This window comes from Mastigoproctus giganteus, chromosome 1 (genome assembly GCF_048544385.1).
Source record: "Mastigoproctus giganteus isolate SK-2022 chromosome 1, ASM4854438v1, whole genome shotgun sequence".
Classification (NCBI taxonomy): Eukaryota; Metazoa; Arthropoda; class Arachnida; order Uropygi; family Thelyphonidae; genus Mastigoproctus; species Mastigoproctus giganteus.
In genome coordinates, this window is record NC_143575.1 from 48,863,140 (window position 1) to 48,881,604 (window position 18,465).

Consider the following 18,465-nt stretch of genomic DNA (forward strand, 5'->3'; position numbering starts at 1 on the left):
TCGAACCCACGACCTTTGGGTTGCCAGGCAGGCACTTTACCCACCCAGCTAGCCCGGTCGGCAAGTGCTTCTTTGTGCCCTGAAACTATATTGGTTTTGCGCCGGAAGGTGTGCCAAGTTGTAATACTTCTCTGTTCTTTCTCGGAGGAGTTGCTCAAAGACCTTGCTCAACACTGAGAGCAAGGCAGTGGGTTGATATGACTCCGGTAGGTGTGGTGGTTTGCTGGAGCTTTTGATTAGAAGCTTAATAACAGCTTTCTTCCAATCTGTTGGGAATTGTCCTGTTGCCAAACTGTGATTATAGGGGTTTAGTAAAAGGTCCAGAGCAAACTCAACTACCTGTTTTTTTGCTGTCTCAGGTTCAATCATGTCTTCTCCAGGTATTTTCCTATTTCTCAGTTTGCTGATGGCTAGGTGCAAGTTCAGCATTGTGAAGGGCGCCTCGTGGCCTGTAGTGCTTTACTCATCATTGTCGCTGCAGAGTTTTTTCTGTTCGGGGGTATTTTGGTCTTTAGGGGGAGTGTATCTGGTGCCAACCTTGTCTCTCCAGTTGGTGATCATATGTCCTTGGGGTGTCCCCCACCGTGGTAACAACCTCACCCCGTGGCATCTTATTCATTGTAATCCAGTACACAGGCCCCATGGATCCTGGTTTCCCACCAAGGAGACAAGATGCTCCCAGGACAGCTTCTTCTGCTGCCTGATCATTGCAGTATAGACGTTTGTTGTCTCCCGGTATTGCTGCTTAAGCACTTCAACATCCTGAGGGGATCCTGTATGCCTTGCCTGCTGGAAGGCTCATCTTCTCCTTTGCACTTGGTTGCGTAGAGCATCTAGCTCTCGACCACCGTGACACCGCTCCTGGTTTCGGGTTTTTCTTTTTTTATGGCTTGATTGGGTGCATTTATAATCTCTTTGGTCACTGGACACTAGTGATCATCAGGATTTCTTGTCCGAGTACCATCCTGCTGTAGGTTCTGCGTATTTATTATGATTTGCTCTTTGAACTGATGTCAATTGGTCTGGTCATAATGTTCTTGACCATCTGGCACGATCCACCACAAACCTGTGCTGCTCGAAATTGGCTATCAGTGGCTGCTGCAGGACTCGCTGAATGGTGAAGGTAATTGCACAGTGGTCTGATGTGGTCCATTCCTCTTGAAACACCCAGTCCATGGCATAATTGGCGAGTGACCTGGTAGTTAATGTCATATCCAGTGTTGCCTCCCAGAGGGTGGAGACAAAAGTTGGTAAGTTGTTGGGGCGATTCAGGACTATTTGTCCACTGGCATTGATGTATTCTTCCAAGCGTGCTTCATTCCTGAACCCCCTGCACTCTTGGGTGCTGCTGAACCAAAGGGGGAACGACAGTTTACGTCTGCTGAGATGAGTACTTTGTTTGTTGGGAGCCCGGTTAGTGCTTGGTTGAGGTACTGGGTTGCTGGTATTATGTCCTCTCCCAGACGACAATAGAGGGAGGTGAGGAACACCTCTTCCAGAGGCGACACAATGTGAGCACAGGCAGCCCAAGGTAATAAAAGGTGAGTGACTTTGGTTATTGTTAGGTCTGGGTTCTGCACAATGATGGCTGCCCAGGGAGTTACACCATCTGCCTGTACAGTTTTGTACCTTAAGGGATATCCCTGGACTTTATTTGCAACTGTGTAGGGTTCCTGAATTAGTAGAATATTGCAGTTTTCTTCTTCTGTCTTTTTTGTGATTTGGCCTGCGACTGCATATGTGCTTTGGGCATTTATTTGCATAAATTTTAGACTCTTGTTATTATATCCTTTATTCAGAGTTCCCATAATTGATTCTTTCCTGGTGGATGCTCTTGGCTTTCAGGTAAGTGGGACAGTTTCTATCATGAAGGGAGTGTGTATGCGGCATCTTCAGGTCCTGCCGTTCACACAAATTGGGTCTTTATCCTTGTTTGGGCAGGAGTCGAAACTGTGTCCCTTCTTCCTGCAGTGGCCGCAGATCACAGTTTGGATACACTGATGTGTTGTATACCTAAGTCGTCGGCAGCAGAAGCACTTTTGGGACTGCTATATGCTCCCTGTATCAGTGTGCTCCCCAGTTTATGTGTATTCGAGGGTGCCTCATTATGATTCTCCAGGCGTCTGGGGTTAGTTCAATCACCCAATTTATGGCGCTACTGTTCCTGCTTTTTGTCTGATAATTTGCCTGTACCACTGTGGCTGGGTCAACCTCTGGTAGGTCTTGTTGCAGGTTTCATCTGTAAATCTACTCTGTAATGGTAGCTGATATTGTGTCCTTTTCCAGGTCATACACCACGATGGAAGAGGCCCTTTTGTATTGGTGGTTGAGCTATAAATCCAAGGGTGTGTGTATTTTGGCATTTTCTAAGATGCATTTAGCATCATCGTTGGTCACAGTTTCAATTATCACTCCCTTGTTTCAGGTTTTCCTGATGGACTTTATTCTTGTGCTCTTTAGGTCTTCTGTAAGAGAGTCCATCACAGCTTTCTTAACATCTTCACTTGATCCAGTATGGTTTGGGGAGTATCGTCTTTCTAGGTCGCAGTTTCTCTGCTGTCTGGCTGGGAGGCATTTGTCCTCGATGCTTCAGAATAGGTCAGGGAGCATTGTGGCATTTCATTTTCTCCCGCCTTGAAGGAACGCTTCCAATTTAGCATTGGCCTTTTTTCGATATGAGACTTGAGGAGAATAGTTTCCATCTTATTCCATAGGGACACAATATCTGCTTGTAGCCATGTAGTAATTCGGTTGTTCTGTTCCTTCAGCAAGTTTTCAAGCTCAGTTTTGAGAAACAGGATTTGTTCTGGGACCGGTCCTTCCTGAAGGGTAGGATCAAGGAGTTGAACCTCTTCCACTGGCTTTGTAGCTCAGGTTGGGTCAGTCTGAGATCTGGTCTCTCGTTCAGACTTTGGGACCACTTGTTTCTTTTCTTTGGTGAGGGCAGTGGTTTCTGATCATCTGTGACTTCTTTGGGGTCATCATTATTGATGGTCTCAGTCACTTATCCAGCACATTCCTCCATTTGAGAGGCAATTTCTGCTGACATTTTGGACAATGTCGGATTTCTGAGATGTGTGGATTAACAAGATTCTGTTGTTATATTCTTGGGGGCCAGAACGAAGGTGTTTGGTACTATACACAAGTTTGTGCAGTTAATAGCTCCTGAGTTATGCCCAGATTAAGTTTTGGGCTACATATAGAGATAACATTGGTAATCACAATCAGTCGAATAAAATACAATTTAAACCAGTGTCATAATCTGATTACAGGACTTAGTAAACGCAAACAGGAATACCACGTGGTCGATAATGAGCCACGCTCAGATGCCTGCAGCTTTCGTTCAACTTGTCCAGAAAATTTTGGAGTGGTTCCTTAGATAGGGGAACCTTCCTTGTTTTAATGATATATATTGATTGAGTATCGGATCAGTATTTCCTTTCTAAATTTTTCCCTTTTCATCCGCACTAGTCGTCTGTTGCGACCATGTGACACAAATGCATTTCCAATTTCAGTATGTACTCCATGTTACAGTTAACTGGCAATTAAAATATGGTTCCTGTATCTATATACAGTTAGCATCAGCAATAATTAACACATTGTAGCACCAAACTATCAATATTAAACGGTTTTATGCTGTCGCTCTTGGTACCGAACCAAGATGGTGGCCAATATGGTGTTGCTATTGTTTCCAGAGCGACTGATTGGGAATGCAAGAAATTAGCACAAAGAGAACCTCTATACTATACATAATATACATATATACATTTCCGTGCATATGAAGAACAAGAGGTTATGGGAGTGATAGAATGAAACTATTTAAATTTACTATTAGGGCTTCCCAAGTGCTTGGTCCACTCTAATGAAAATCACATATAGCTATACATAGCAATACATGTACGGCTTGCATGTTACTATACAGTTTTACATGTGAAAACTTAAAAACGTCCATAGTTCTTAAAATAATTGTCTAAATCTCACGAAAAGTCACCTGTAAGTCTAGTTTACTTCCCTCTATCATTTGAGACCATTGCCAATTCAATGGTCTCAAAATTCCATGATTTCACTATAATATAGATAGCACTTTTATAACAGAGCTCACAAAAAACGTGACTGCTTCAGTCAAAGCACTGGTGCCCCAGCCTTCGGATAAGTGATCCCTTGAGTTAGAGACTCTGGGATTATGTCAGGGTGCCTTATCTGTGGTGCAGCTGAACTTCTCATACCAATAGTTGTGAATGTTATCTATCCCTGGGGTTTTCCAGTTGTAGGACTTCCTGATCAACTGTTGTACTTCCTCCTCCTGAATCTCCCATTCTGTTATCTTCTATATGTCCTTGGATTTATTCCATTCTAGGTCTATCCGGGGGGGAGGGGGGTGGCTAGCTTTGCTGCTCTACAGGTTGCCCCAGAGCTCCTTAAGTACCTTCTGGTTGGGGGGTTCCATTGTCTTCTTTCTTGTCCGATTTTCCAGTGGGCTTTTTGTAATGATATACATAATCTTCCCATTGCACTATAATATGTATTATTATTACACTTTGCCCATTTGCTTACATCCCTTCTGTTGCTCTACAATGATGTTCTAGCTCTCCAAGTGGTCTGATGTCTTCTTAGTTATGCAGTTGGTCAGGATCTTGTACATTGTTGAGAGACAGGTGGTTGGTCTGTACTTTGCCAGATTTGTGATGTCTTTGTCCTTATCCTTCAGGTAGGTGATTCCTTGAGTCATAGACTGAGATTGTCAGGGTGCCTTATTATCTGAGTGAACTGCTCTGCTATGTGCCTGTGTGTGCAGCTGAACTTCTTGTACCAGTAGTTGTGGATGTTCCTATTCCTGCGATTCACCAGTTGTGGGACTTCCTGATTGACAGTTGTACCTCTTCCTCCTGAATCTCCCATTCTGTCACCTCTTGTACATTCTTGGTTTTCTTCCTTTCTAGATCTATCCAGGGGGCACAGCCATTATGGTTAACTTTGCTGCTCCACAGGTTGCCTTAGAACTCCTTGAGTGCCTTCTGGTCAATTTCATTGCCTTCCTTCTCCTGTTGTCCTGTGATCACCCTGCATCCCGCAGTGATGTGTTGGATCATTTCTGTGGCCAGGTGGCATTGCTGACATGTGTCATCTGACACTCCAGACTCCTTGGCAATGTATTTTCTATAGTTCCTGTAGAAGGCTCTAGTTTTTGCCAAATATTCTGTCTGTTTTCCTCTGGGCATGCTCCCTGTAACAGCAAAGTCTCTTGCCAAGTGCCAGGAGTTTCTGCTTGTCGATTCCTTGATCCTCTGATTATAGGTCTTGTGTTTGGTGTAGATGTTGTCTGTCTTGAGGATGGTCTCCGCTTTTCTGATCAGCTTCTTACTTCTGTTACTCCATTGGTACTGGGTCATTTGGCCTATCTTCACTCTTATCTCTCCTATCTTTTGCTGTAGCCTACTTTCCCAGTCTGGCAGTTCTTTGTGTTTTGTGTTATGTTGTTCTCTGGTTTCCCTTCCATTCATCCTGGTAGCTGCCACAGCAGCAAAGTAAATGGCTGTGCAGATGGTGTCTAGTGTTACTTTTTTGTTGTTGAGATAATCTAGTATTATTTGCTTATTCAGGTGGTCTCTGACTTGCCACAGGATTCTGTTGGGTCTCTGTTTCGGTTATGGTGTGGGACTTTGTGAGGTCCATTCCCATGAATTCCGCTAGGGCTTTCTTCCACTCTTCTTCTCTTCTGGATATCATGATTTCACCTGTTTCCACTTCGGATTGTAATTATTTTACTTGCTGTTTCTATTCTGGTTCTGGTTCCATTGTGTCCATATTCATTGTTATTTATAGTTGGTTGCTCACATCCTGTTTGATTTTTTCCAAGATTGCAGGAGCTATTAGGTTCTTCTTGACAATGGTCCATCTCTGGTCTGCTATTTGCTTTTTGGTGACCTGAATGCTCGGGAACCATTCCAACCACTTAGTGTGTAGTTTTGTTCTGTACAGTGTCTTGTCTGTCTCTAGCTTTGTTACTTTGTAGTATGCTTGCATGATGAATGTAGTCGTTTTGTTGCTCCACTTCATGTGTTGGCTTCTTTCTTCCTGGGTTGTCAGTTGCACAGGAAGCACTTCCAGTTGGTTGGGCTGGGTGGTCTTGCCCTTCAGTTGTGGTAGCCATGTGGGAGACTGTCTCCAACTTTTCAAACTGACCCCTCTGCATAAGGCCTGAATGTGAGTGATTTTATCCTGTGCCACACTCGATGCATTATGTTCAATATTTCTACTTCTCATCTTCATCCAGCTATGGAGGTGGACTTATTTTAGCTTTGGGTTTTGCATCCAGTGGTTGGTGGTAGTTGTGGGTGCGACACCAGATGGTGCCACTCTCTGACTCAGCTGTCACTTTGACCTTGGGGAGGTAGATCCAGTGAAGTGAAGTGACTTTCACGATTTTTTTCCCCTTCGCGGTGGAATTCAAACCCTGGTCCATGATACTGGTGGTCTGCCGTTGTAACCACTGGGCTAATCTCATCCCTTATTATTATTATTGCTCTTTATATTATTTCTCCCTGATGGGGTTCCACCTCATAACGTGCATTGCTACAAAATACACAGGGTGGTTGTTGTTATGTCTGGTGTTACTATTGGTCAAGGAATTCTGACTATCCTACAGGTGTTTGCTGGTAGATTGCTGCTAGGCTGTTATGTAGGGTCCTTGGCACCATACCAGTGGTTGACACAATGATCAGGATGATTGTTGCCCGTTGCATATGCCACATCTCTTTGATCTCCTGTCTTAGGTTTGTGTATTTCCTGATTTTTTCCTCATGGGTTTTCTGGAGGTTGCCAGCATTGGGCACTGCTATGTCAATCTGATAGGTAGCCTTTTCCTTCTTGTTTACAAGGGTTATGTCTGGTCTGTTGTGTGAGATTGTCTTATCCATTATTATGGTGTGGTCCCAGTACAGCTTGTGGGTTGGGGTCTCTAGTAGTACCTGTGGTTTGTACTTGTAATATGGTACACTTTCTTTGATCAACTGGCATTTTCTTGCTAGCTTCTGATGTATTATCCTGGCTACCTGGTCATTCCTGTTTATACAGGAATTTTTCTAGCAGGGACAGGGATGTGATTATTCCCTTGTATAAGGCATTGGTCAGGCCACACCTTGAGTACTGTATACAGGTCTGGAGGCCTCATTTCAAGAAGGATGTAGAGCTGATGGAACGAGTACAGAGAAGGGCAACAAGATTAGTGAATGGAACAAAGGGTTGCTCTTACGAAGAAAGGCTTAAGTTTTGCAAATTACAGAGCCTGGAGACTAGGCATCGCCGAGGTGATCTGATAGAGGTGTACAAGGCTTTGAATGGCTTGAGCATGCTCAATGCCGATGGGATTCTTCCTCTTGCTCAGAATAATCACCTGAGAGGGCATAAATTCAAATTGAGGAAGGACGGATGTCGGATAGATGTGCGGAAATTCGCCTTTAGCCAGCGGGCAGTTGGTTTGTGGAATAGACTTCCATCGCTTGTTGTTGAAGTTGATAGCCTAAACAAATTTAAGGCTCAGCTGGACAGGTATTTCGAACGAATTGAGGGGTGAAATGGGAGTAGTGGTTGTTTTTTTTTTTTTTTTTTTTTTTTGGCTGATGCTGAATAAGCTTGCTTTCTTGCATCATATGCCTCTACTAATGCTAATGCTAATGTCTGTGAGTGTACTCAGTCACAGAGTGATCACTCTACATCCCACAGTGATGTGTTGGATCGTTTCCGAGGCCAGGTGTCATCACCGGCATGTGTCATTTGACACCCCGTGCTCCTTGGCAATGTATTTTCTATAGTTATTATTATTATTGATTTAGAAGAAACATTCTGGAACATTGTAAAGATGGACATGTTTTGAAAGTTTTATGAATTTTTATTTGGAAGGTATGTGCAAGTACTTTATTTTTTTTGTCTTTATAGTGTATCTAATCAAAAAAAAAAAATGAAAATTGACCTGCATGACCACTTAAGACAGTAAAAAAAAATGCTATTCTTGTTGTGAACATTTTTTTTTTTTTTTTTTGATAATGCTAATAATATTTACTGGGGGGAGAATTATAAATATTTATTTATTTCTTTAATTATAAGCTTATAACATTGGAATAGAAAATACAACAGGTTACATACTATAACTTTTTGCTTTCTAAAATAATTATATATATTATTATGTTATAACCTTAAAATTTATAAAATACAGTCGAACTTGGTTGTGACGAGCACAGAAATAACGAGATCACAGCTGTAATGAGCAAAAAGCCATAATGATTTTAACTTACTTGTATTCCCATACAATCGCTCACTGTTATAACAAGCATACTATATGGATATACCATACAAATTTTGGTAACTATGCAAACATTCTTAATTGCTCGAGTAGACGAAAAAACCCAATTCTTGAAATAGACAAAAATGAAAAGAGCGACTTAGCTTTTATGGCCACTCACATCAAATTAGTGGCCGGTTTATGAATTTGTAGCTGAGTGGTCAGGAGCAGGAGTGCAATAGCACATGCTCTTTTAGTAGACCAGGGTTCAAGCCCCTTACTGCTAAATGTAGTTGATCTGCCAATCCTCATGGGACCAGCGTGGCAGATTATGGTCCATTTCCCTCAACGTAAATCGTTGAGGAGACTTCCATCCTGCAGTGGATGAAAATGACTGCAGTTTTTACCTTATGACCTTGTCTTTTTAGAGACGGGAGCTATACAATAGTGTTGCTGTTCCGCTTGTCGCATTATCCTATTTACAGATTGTCTTGTATTCACTGAACCATAAATTTATATCATCAAAGTTTCTTGCGACGACCGACTAACTGGCTAAAATAAATTTATTAAAATAAAAATATAATATATACATAAGATAAAACAGAAATAAAATAAAGCATTAAAATACAATAAGATAAAAGAGTTAAAATGCAATAAGATAAAAGCATTAAAATACAATAAGATAAAAGAGTTAAAATACAATAAGATAAAAGCGTCAAAATACAATAAGATAAAAGCGTCAAAATACAATAAGATAAAAGCGTCAAAATACAATAAGATAAAAGAGTTAAAATATATATATAATAAAAGTGTTAAAATATATACTCGTGATACATGATCATGCCCAGCTGACTTGTGCTATTGTAACCATTAATATATACTGAAGTACACCAGTCACAGACTAGCTGATGAAGAGACACTTCGCTTCGAAAGCTACTATATATTTTAACGCTTTTATTATATATATATTTTAACGCTTTTATCTTATTGTATTTTAACTCTTTTATTTTATTTCTGTTTTATCTTATGTATATATTATATCTTCATTTTAATAAATTTATTTTAACCAGTTAGTCGGTTGTCGCAAGAAACTTTGATGATATAATGTAACCCGATGCACAAGGCCTGTTTTCTAACATAAATTTATTTTGGGACTTCTAAGAATTTTGGAAACAGGACTTCTAAGAACTTTGTATGCAGATCACTTTACTGTCATTTTAAAGTAAAATCAGTTAGAAATGAACCCTTTCTTCAGAAACTTGTCTACTAACAAAAAAAAGTCTCTCAGTTCACAAAAAAGTCAAAAATATTCATGAGTTAGAATGTGGTGTAAAAAATGTTGATATGTAAAAAGTTTCCTTTGTCCTCTTTAACAGTATTGACGTTGTGGAAGAATAAACATGTTTACATATCAGCACTGGAAAAGAACATAACTAGAAAAAAAATTTAGAAAGTGCAAGGTTACAAATGTTGATGAAGCATTGCTTCAATGGTTCACTGCACAAAGAAGTGCTGGATTTTCAATAGATGTTTGGATCTTGAAAGCTCAAGCAGAAAAATTTGCTAAACAATTTGAACACAACAATTTTGTATGTAACAGTGGTTAGTTGGATCAATTTAAAAACCGACATAACATTGTTTATGCAAAAATTAGTGGAGAATCTATCTGCAGATCCAATAATGGCAAATGAATGGATTGACGGTGTTTGGGCAGAAATCAAGAAAGATTGCAATGACAACGACATCTACAATAAATAGTGTTTAGTATTGAGTGTATGGTTTTAAAATTACAGACAAATAAATTGTGTTTAATATTAATCCACAGGAAGTTTCTTTTTGTTATTGGAAAATCGTTAAAACCTTGGTGTTTCAAAAACATAAAGAAACTTCCTGTGGATTACACTGCGAACAAGAAAGCTTGGATGACTTCGGATATTTTTTGGCAATACATAAATGATTGGAATGAGGAGCTATTCAAAAAGAACAAAAATATTTTATGGTTAGTTAATAACTGTCCTGCACATCTCCAAATTCAAATTTGTCTAGCATTAAGCTAGTGTTTCTGTCACCCAATGCGACATCAATTTTACAACCAATGGACATAGGTGTAATCAAGAGTTTGAAAGGATTTTATAAAAGATTTATAGTTCTACATAATCAGTCAAAGAGAACAGAAACTTAACGAGTCTATATCAATATTGGATGCTATAAATTTATTGAATGATGCGTGGAACAATGTTACTTATTGAAGTAATGCCTTATCAAATTGCTTCAAGAAATCGAAATTAAATTCAAATGAAATTTCAATCATAGATGAAGATGATGGAAACGAAGAAAACAACTTACCATTATCCAAATGGTTGCTATGTAACAATGTTGTAGGTTTTAATAATAACATCAATGAATTTGTACAAGTTGATGACAACTTGTTAACTAGTGGTCTTCCTATAGAGAGTGACATTGTAGATGCTGTGCTCAACAAAGATGATGATTGTGTTGATGACAAGTGAAAGTGAATCAAAATCAGCGCCAACAATCTCCCAAGCTCAAGGTGCAATAGACATATTAGTCAATTTTTTTGTTGGAACTGAGGCAAATAATGACTTTTAACGTGTTGAGTGTTTTTAGGGGAAACTTGAGAAATATCAAAAGTGAAATCTTTAAAACAAACATCAATTTTAAGATTCATAAATAAAAAGACTAATTGAAATTATGTTTATTATTAATTAGTATTGTTTTTAATTACGGAGAAATAAATAGTGTTTAGTATTGAGTGTATGGTTTTAAAATTACAGACAAATAAATTGTGTTTAATATTAAGTGTATTGTAGTTTATACAAGCACATTAATACAAATAATATGTAGGTATATACTTATACAGAGGGTTGATTCAGCCTTTTGATAATGATTTTGACAGTCCACCGCCACCAGTTGTGTTCTATTTGTTTTCCCTGCTCATGGACTGTCGCAATTTCCATTGAAGTAAAGTGCACTGCAAAACTGCCAAGTCGATCTTGCCCCATTCCTGCTGGCAGACTTTCCACAAACCTTCAACAGTTCTGGGGTGGCGGTTTCCAAGAGCTCTTTTCAAAAGTCCAAATGCGCAAAAATCCATGAGTGCGGCGTCAGGTGATTTAACAGGTATATCTTCAAATGGGATCGAACGAATACCCGTCGGCACTTCCATTCTCCGCAAAAAAGTGCAGGTGGAATGTGATGTGTGGCTGGATGCGTTATCCTGGTGCATCTAGACCATTTAAGCATCAGAAACGTACAATGTGGGTATTTCATGTTCAAACAACAGCTGTAGAACTTCAGTCTGGTAATACACTGAGTTGACTTTCACGTTTTTAGCGACTCTACGCAACTAAAATTTGCCATTATAACAAAAACCAGCTACAACCATAAAACCTCTGCCAAAACTTTCCTTGCACAGACGCACCCATGTTGGAAAGGCCTTGTCACCCTGTGGACGGTAATACATTGCCCGAATTTTGTTGCAATTGGAGAGGTATACCCAAGCTTCGTCCAGTGTTGCTACGAATTTCCACCTTTCAACTGCCAGATATTTTTCGTAGTTTCTGAGCATTGACTGCCACTCTGCAATGTTCCTTGCTCCTAGGTGGTGTATATGGGCCCTGTGCTTCTTCTCCAATTGCAAATTTTCGTTGATTATGCGACAGACGGTTGACTGAGAGTTCCCACATATGACACTATAAGTTTTTGGATTTTTACCGAAAATGAGAGACTGCACTTTTCGTACTACCTCCCTCATTTGACTTGGAAAAGGTTGCAGTTTCTTCGGTGGAAAAGCCCACTTGCAGCAGCTTCGCAGAATTTTCCTTTGCCATTCAAAACCTTATGGATACCAAACTTCGATACACTAAAATTTTTCAACTTGTACCTATCAATAATTTTCGCATAACTGTACCCTTCTTCGGAAAGCTGTTGTTTGTTGTTATTTGGTTTTTAGGAGCATTAGCAACTAAGGCCATATTGCTCCGGGATATGCGGTGGTCATTCCCTGACCTTTCCGCATCCTCCATATTTGGTGGTGACAGGCTCGAACCCCGGTCTAATCAAGAAGCGTGTGCTACGCACTGCTGCTCCTTCCCACCTGGCTACGGAGGCGCCTTCGGAAAGCGTGGTTATGTAACCTTCCAACCATGGGTCCAGTTTCTGAGACATGTCAGTTTCTGAGGCATTAAAACAACTTCTACAACTGGTGCACCTGTTCATAAGGTTTGGAACTGCACCTGCGTGGAAAAAAAAAATTTTACATTGCTGCCATACATCATAAGCAGGATTATTAATGTCAAAATCGTTATCAAAAGGCTGAATCAACCCTCCGTATTATTTTTTTCTCTTTAATGTTTCTTTTGTTTTTCGAATCTATCTTTTTATCAAGTTAGAGAGAGTTAAAAAAAAATAGGATGTAGATTTAACTCATCACTGATATAGTGAGTAATGGTTATAACAAGGAAATTTTGTCGGTCCTTTGATGCTCATTATAACCAAGTTCGACTGTATTACGAAGACTTGAATAAAAGGGTCATAGTGAATTTATAGGTGCTTTTTTTTTTTAGAGTACTAGAATTGATTACTATAGCCTTAAGAACTTTGCAAGGAAACCATGTCTTTATACATCTCTGTACCATTGTCCAAGCAAGTTGTATCAGTTACCTCAGGGAATCAGGAAACTTACCAGTGTTGGTTACTATGAGTTTGCTGCTCCAGGAATTTCCACAGTGCATCCCTGTTGGAGAATTTTCAGCCACTTTCTGCAAAGATATTGTAAACTGCCTTGCAAAATGTCCGCTTCCTACCAACACCACTGACTTGCTTCAGTTTATTCAGGATACTGCTTTGGTCTGTGTTTTGCTTCAGGTAAGGAATCAAATTTAAATTTAAAATTTATTATAAATACGAAGTTTATTAATATTGAAAAAATGTTGAGCAGTGGTGTTGATTTTGAATCCAAACACAAAAGTTCTAAATGGAGGGGTCTTATATTTGAGCTCTAGAAATGTGTCATGACAGAATGAAATAAAAATACTTCTTTCAGGGTGCTCTTCTTTACTGTAAATTTGTCTTTGATCAGATTGCATGAGTCAAATGAATGCATCCCCCCCCCTCCACCAAATAAAAATTATTGGTGGCAGGGATGCATATGTTGTGATCTCTTTAGTTGCTTTCTGAAAATGGAAAGTAGGCTTATGAGATCACAACATCTACATTTTTACTGCCAGTAACTTTTATTTTTTATTTACGATATACTGTTGTGGATTTTAATATTCGTTTTTTTTTTTTTTTTTTTTTTTTGCCTTTCCTGTTGCTAAATTTGATTCTATATGTCAGGGATCGTAGGAATCAAATTTTACAACAGGCAAGGTAAAGAAAAATAGGAATATTAAAATTCATCAACAGTATATTTGCATATTGAATTTTTACCAGAGTTGCTTTGCTTTGGGGGGGGGACAGTTTTTGAGCATACCTTTTTTGTGCATCATGGCCACAGGCACACATGACTGGGCTAACATTGGCCTACCCTAAGAACTCAGACTTTTATTAACTTGAGTTCCTAGGAGGGAAAGGGGGGAGACTGATACAGGTCATAGCCTATATAGCATATTTTCTGTTTTTCTTATCAAATGATATTCATTATTTATGTCCTCCTTGGAAGTATAGAGTTTTTCCAAGCACAGAGAAATTTTACAAAGGCTTTGATCAGAGCAAGTGATGGTTTTAACTATTTAAGGGAAAATTTTCCAAATTTAATAAAGCAGAACTCAAAGAAGAAATCTTTATTGGATTGAAAATGAGAAAGCTATTGCAGCTGCAAACAAAAATTACAGTAGCTGGCACAGAAATTAGAGAATAAGCTTAATGAATGTGCTTGTTAATTGTAGTGGCCAGGTTCACACCTGTAGCTGTACTGTAATGGTATCTGTGTAGCCATGGGAAATTGCTAAAGCCCAGAATTGTGAACGTTTTTAAATATCTGAAGGATAACAAAAATGGAGAGTCTAAATGTTCTCTTAAAAGAGACAAGTAAAGCAACAGGGATGTCATATTCATCTGTATTATAGTTACTGCAGGTTCTGTCACAATCCTTTGTAAACCAAGTAAAAAATAATTAAGAAATCTGTTTTACTGTTGTTGGCTATTTTGATCGCTCCATTATTTGAGCAGCTGTATCAGAAATTTTTAGAGAGGATAAATATGACTGTCACAGAAATTCTAAGGCAACTGGGAGAAAAAATTAATGAATGATCACTTTATCAGAAAGAAAGGATTGCATTGACATAATGAAAGGGAAATTTCATATGAAAACATAAATCATTAATAAGTTTGTGATGTTAATTTTTTAAAAAAATTATTTATATCCTAATAATTCTTTATTAAAATACTACAAATAAATATTCTACATGAAAAGAATGCAGCTAATATTTTAAATTTCAATATAAAACACTGCTGGTTGATGCATAATACACATTAGCATTAGCATTAGTAGAGGCATATGATGCAAGAAAGCAAGCTTATTCAGCATCAGCCAAAAAAAAAAAAAAAAAAAAAAAAAAAGCACAACCACTACTCCCATTTTACCCCTCCGTTCGTTCGAAATACCTGTCCAGCTGAGCCTTAAATTTGTTTAGGCTATCAACTTCAACAACAAGTGATGGAAGTCTATTCCACAAACCAACTGCCCGCTGGCTAAAGGCAAATTTCCGCACATCTATCCGACATCCGTCCTTCCTCAATTTGAATTTATGCCCTCTCAGGTGATTTATTCTGAGCAAGAGGAAGAATCCCATCGGCATTGAGCATGCTCAAGCCATTCAAAGCCTTATACACCTCTATCAGATCACCTCGCCGATGCCTAGTCTCCAGACTCTGTAATTTGCAAAACTTAAGCCTTTCTTCGTAAGAGCAACCCTTTGTTTCATTCACTAATCTTGTTGCCCTTCTCTGTACTCGTTCAAGCAGCTCTACATCCTTCTTGAAATGAGGCCTCCAGACCTGTATACAGTATTCAAGGTGTGGCCTGACCAATGCCTTATACAAGGGAATAATCACATCCCTATCCCTGCTAGAAAAATTCCTGTATATCATTGACAAGACACCATGAGCTACTCTTGCAGCTCATCTGCACTGCTCAGAGAACTTCATATCTGCCTGCACAATTACCCCCAGGTCCTTTTCATTCTCTACCACTGTCAGCGTAGTACCACAGAGTTGATACATTGATCTGGGGTTACTGTTTCCCATATGTAGTACTTTACATTTGTCAATGTTAAACTTCATTTGCCACCTCTCAGCCCATCTGCTCAACCTTTCCAGATCCTGTTGCAGCAGCATAGCATCAGTAGTGTCCTTAACAACCCTGCCAACCTTTGTATCGTCTGCAAACTTGGACATTAAGCTTGATATACCATCATCTATATCATTTATAAATACAGAAAACAACAATGGACCTAACACTGAACCCTGAGGAACTCCACTAATAACATTAGTCCACGTTGAGCAGTGTTCATTGATTGCCACTCTCTGTCTTCTGCCACTCAACCATCCCTTTATCCATAGCAGCAATTTGCCTCCAATGCCACACTGCTCCAATTTGTGCAGCAGTCTTCCATGCGCAACAGTATCAAAAGCCTTTCTAAGATCCAAATATATAATATCAAAGTTGTTCCCTGCATCCAGTTCTTTTGTGACTACATCATAGTATCCAATTAAATTGGTCAGACAAGACCTGCCGTTAACAAAACCATGCTGTGTCTGAGCTATAACTGAATTCTTGTCCAGATGATCCTGCAGTGCTTCTTTAACCAGTGCCTCCATTAATTTTCCTGGAACCGAAGTTAAACTAACAGGTCTATAATTACTTGTGTCAGCCTTTGATCCTCCTTTGTGAATTGGGGTTACATTTGCACATCTCCAGTCTATGGGTACCTCCCCTGAGTCCAAAGAAGCTCTCATAATTATGGCTAGGGGTTTGCTTACTTCCTTTGCTGCCTCCTTTAATATAACTGGATAGATCCCATCCACCCCGGGTGCCTTTTTTATGTTTATCCTCAACAATTTCTCCTCCACTTTCCTCTTGGTTATTAGAAAATCATCTAGCTCACTGCCAATGTTTACTTCACCTACGACATTCCCCTTCCTGAATAACTCCTCATGTGTGAATGTAGATGCAAAATACTCGTTTAGATTGTTAGCCACCTGAGCAGGCTCCTCAACTGTTGAACCATCAACATCCAGTGGACCAATCTGATTCATCCCTTTCCTTCTTGAGTTTAAATAGGTAAAGAACTCTTTTCCGTTTTTCTTTGCATCCTTTGCCAAGAATTTCTCATAATCTGCCTTTGCCTGCCTAATCTCCTTTGTGACTTGGTTACAGACCAACTTATATCTATCATAGGCTTCCATGTCACCCATTAATTTGTATGTATCCCATGCATTTTTCTTCTCTGCCATATGTCTCATTAGTTCATCTGACAACCATTTAGGCCTGAACCTTGAACAATATTTCTTGGTTGGTATGTAAAGCCTGGTAGCTTCCAAGATTAGTTCCTTGAATGCTTCCCATTTTGAATTTGCTGTTGGTAACATCATCAGTTGGTCCCACTGTATAGAATTTAAATACTGTCTCAGCCCATCATAGTCGCCTTTACGAAAGCAAAAACCCTTCCCTTTACCTCTGATGGTACTTACCTCCTTGAGTAAATCCCACTTCAGCACACTGTGATCACTGCCACCTAGTGGTTCCTTTATCTGCAGATTCTTAATGCATGAAGAATCACTACTGATAATCAGATCAAGAGTATTACTCCCTCTAGTTGCCTCCCGAATATGCTGGTGTAGAAAACAATCATCCAATAAATCCACAAAAGCCTTGCTAGTGTGTGAGTGACCAACCCACAAATTCCAGTCAATATCTGGGAAATTAAAATCCCCCATTATAAGACTCTCTGATTTACTGGCCCATTCTATTTCCCTGTACAGTATCTTATTATACTCATCAGAGTCATTAGGCCTATAGCACACTCCTACTCTCAATTTTGATTTACCCATGCTTATGTCACACCAAACTGACTCGACACTGCCCTGTCCATCGATGTCGACTGGCTTCACTTCCTTGGATTTTATGTGTTTTTTAACTAATAGCATAACCCCTCCTCCCTTTCTATCCTGTCTATCCTTTCTGTAGACATTGTACTCCCCAAATTCCAGTTCTGCATTCCTTATATCTGTGTGACACCATGTCTCTGATATCCCAACAATATCTGCCTTTGATGTTTTGAGCAAAACCTCAAATTCATCAAATTTATTTTCTAAACTCCTAGCATTGGTGTACACGCAAGTATGCACCTGTTTGTATTCTTAGCTACCCTAACACAACCCATGTGTTTACTTGTACCGCAATAACTTCCAGCAATCTCTGAAATATCCTGCATATTGTTTTTCAGGCTTCTGCTCATTCCAATAGAAGCAGTGCAAGAATCTCTTTCACCTCTGCCAGTGGCTACTGTTAATCTATTTGTCTTTGTCTCCCCCCCAAGCTAGCAGTTTTCCGACCCACCTAACACTGCCTCGATAGCATCAGCAAATATTCTTGCACCCTTTCTATTTAAGTGTATCCCATCCCTGTAGAAGCAATCTCTTCTGTTAACAAGTACAGTCCAGGCTGAAAAAAATTCTACCCCTTGAACCTTGCACAATCTTTCCAGGGCCGAATTGATCGAAAAGGCTCTCATAAAAGGGTTTTTAATCCACTAGGATAAAAACCCACCTAACTTTATGAATCATTTCTTCTAATTTGCCAGAAGAAAAACTGCATTTTTGTCAAGCAACTTTCACCAGAGGCCAACTAATTTAGCCATAGCAAGAAGAAAGCCCAAAAATGTCTCTGCCTTTCCCAATCTAAATTGACTTAATCTGATAATTTTTGAATTTGGTTTATGACCAGAGGCCCAAGCTGGCAGCAAACATGTTTTTTTGATTAGCAAATTTTAATGTTGCAATAGTTTTAATACTCGCAAGAGAGCAAACTACTATACCACGAGTTGCATAGGTATTCCACTACAGTCAGTCCTCGTATAGCACGATAGTTGTGTTCCTAGAAACCCTTGTGCAATATAAACAACAGGCCCTATGGGAAAAATAGGGTTAGGTGCCGACCACCC

General features: G+C 39.4%; 1 protein-coding gene across 1 annotated transcript in view; it reads left to right on the forward strand.

Moving 5' to 3' along the window:
- Positions 1-18,465, forward strand: part of DUBAI (Deubiquitinating apoptotic inhibitor) — a 123,138-nt gene that overhangs the window by 35,380 nt on the left and 69,293 nt on the right. Inside the window, exon 5 of the mRNA XM_090371917.1 lies at positions 12,865-13,165. Coding sequence (XP_090228043.1) covers positions 12,865-13,165 — 301 coding nt within the window. The remainder of the gene's footprint in view (positions 1-12,864; positions 13,166-18,465) is intronic.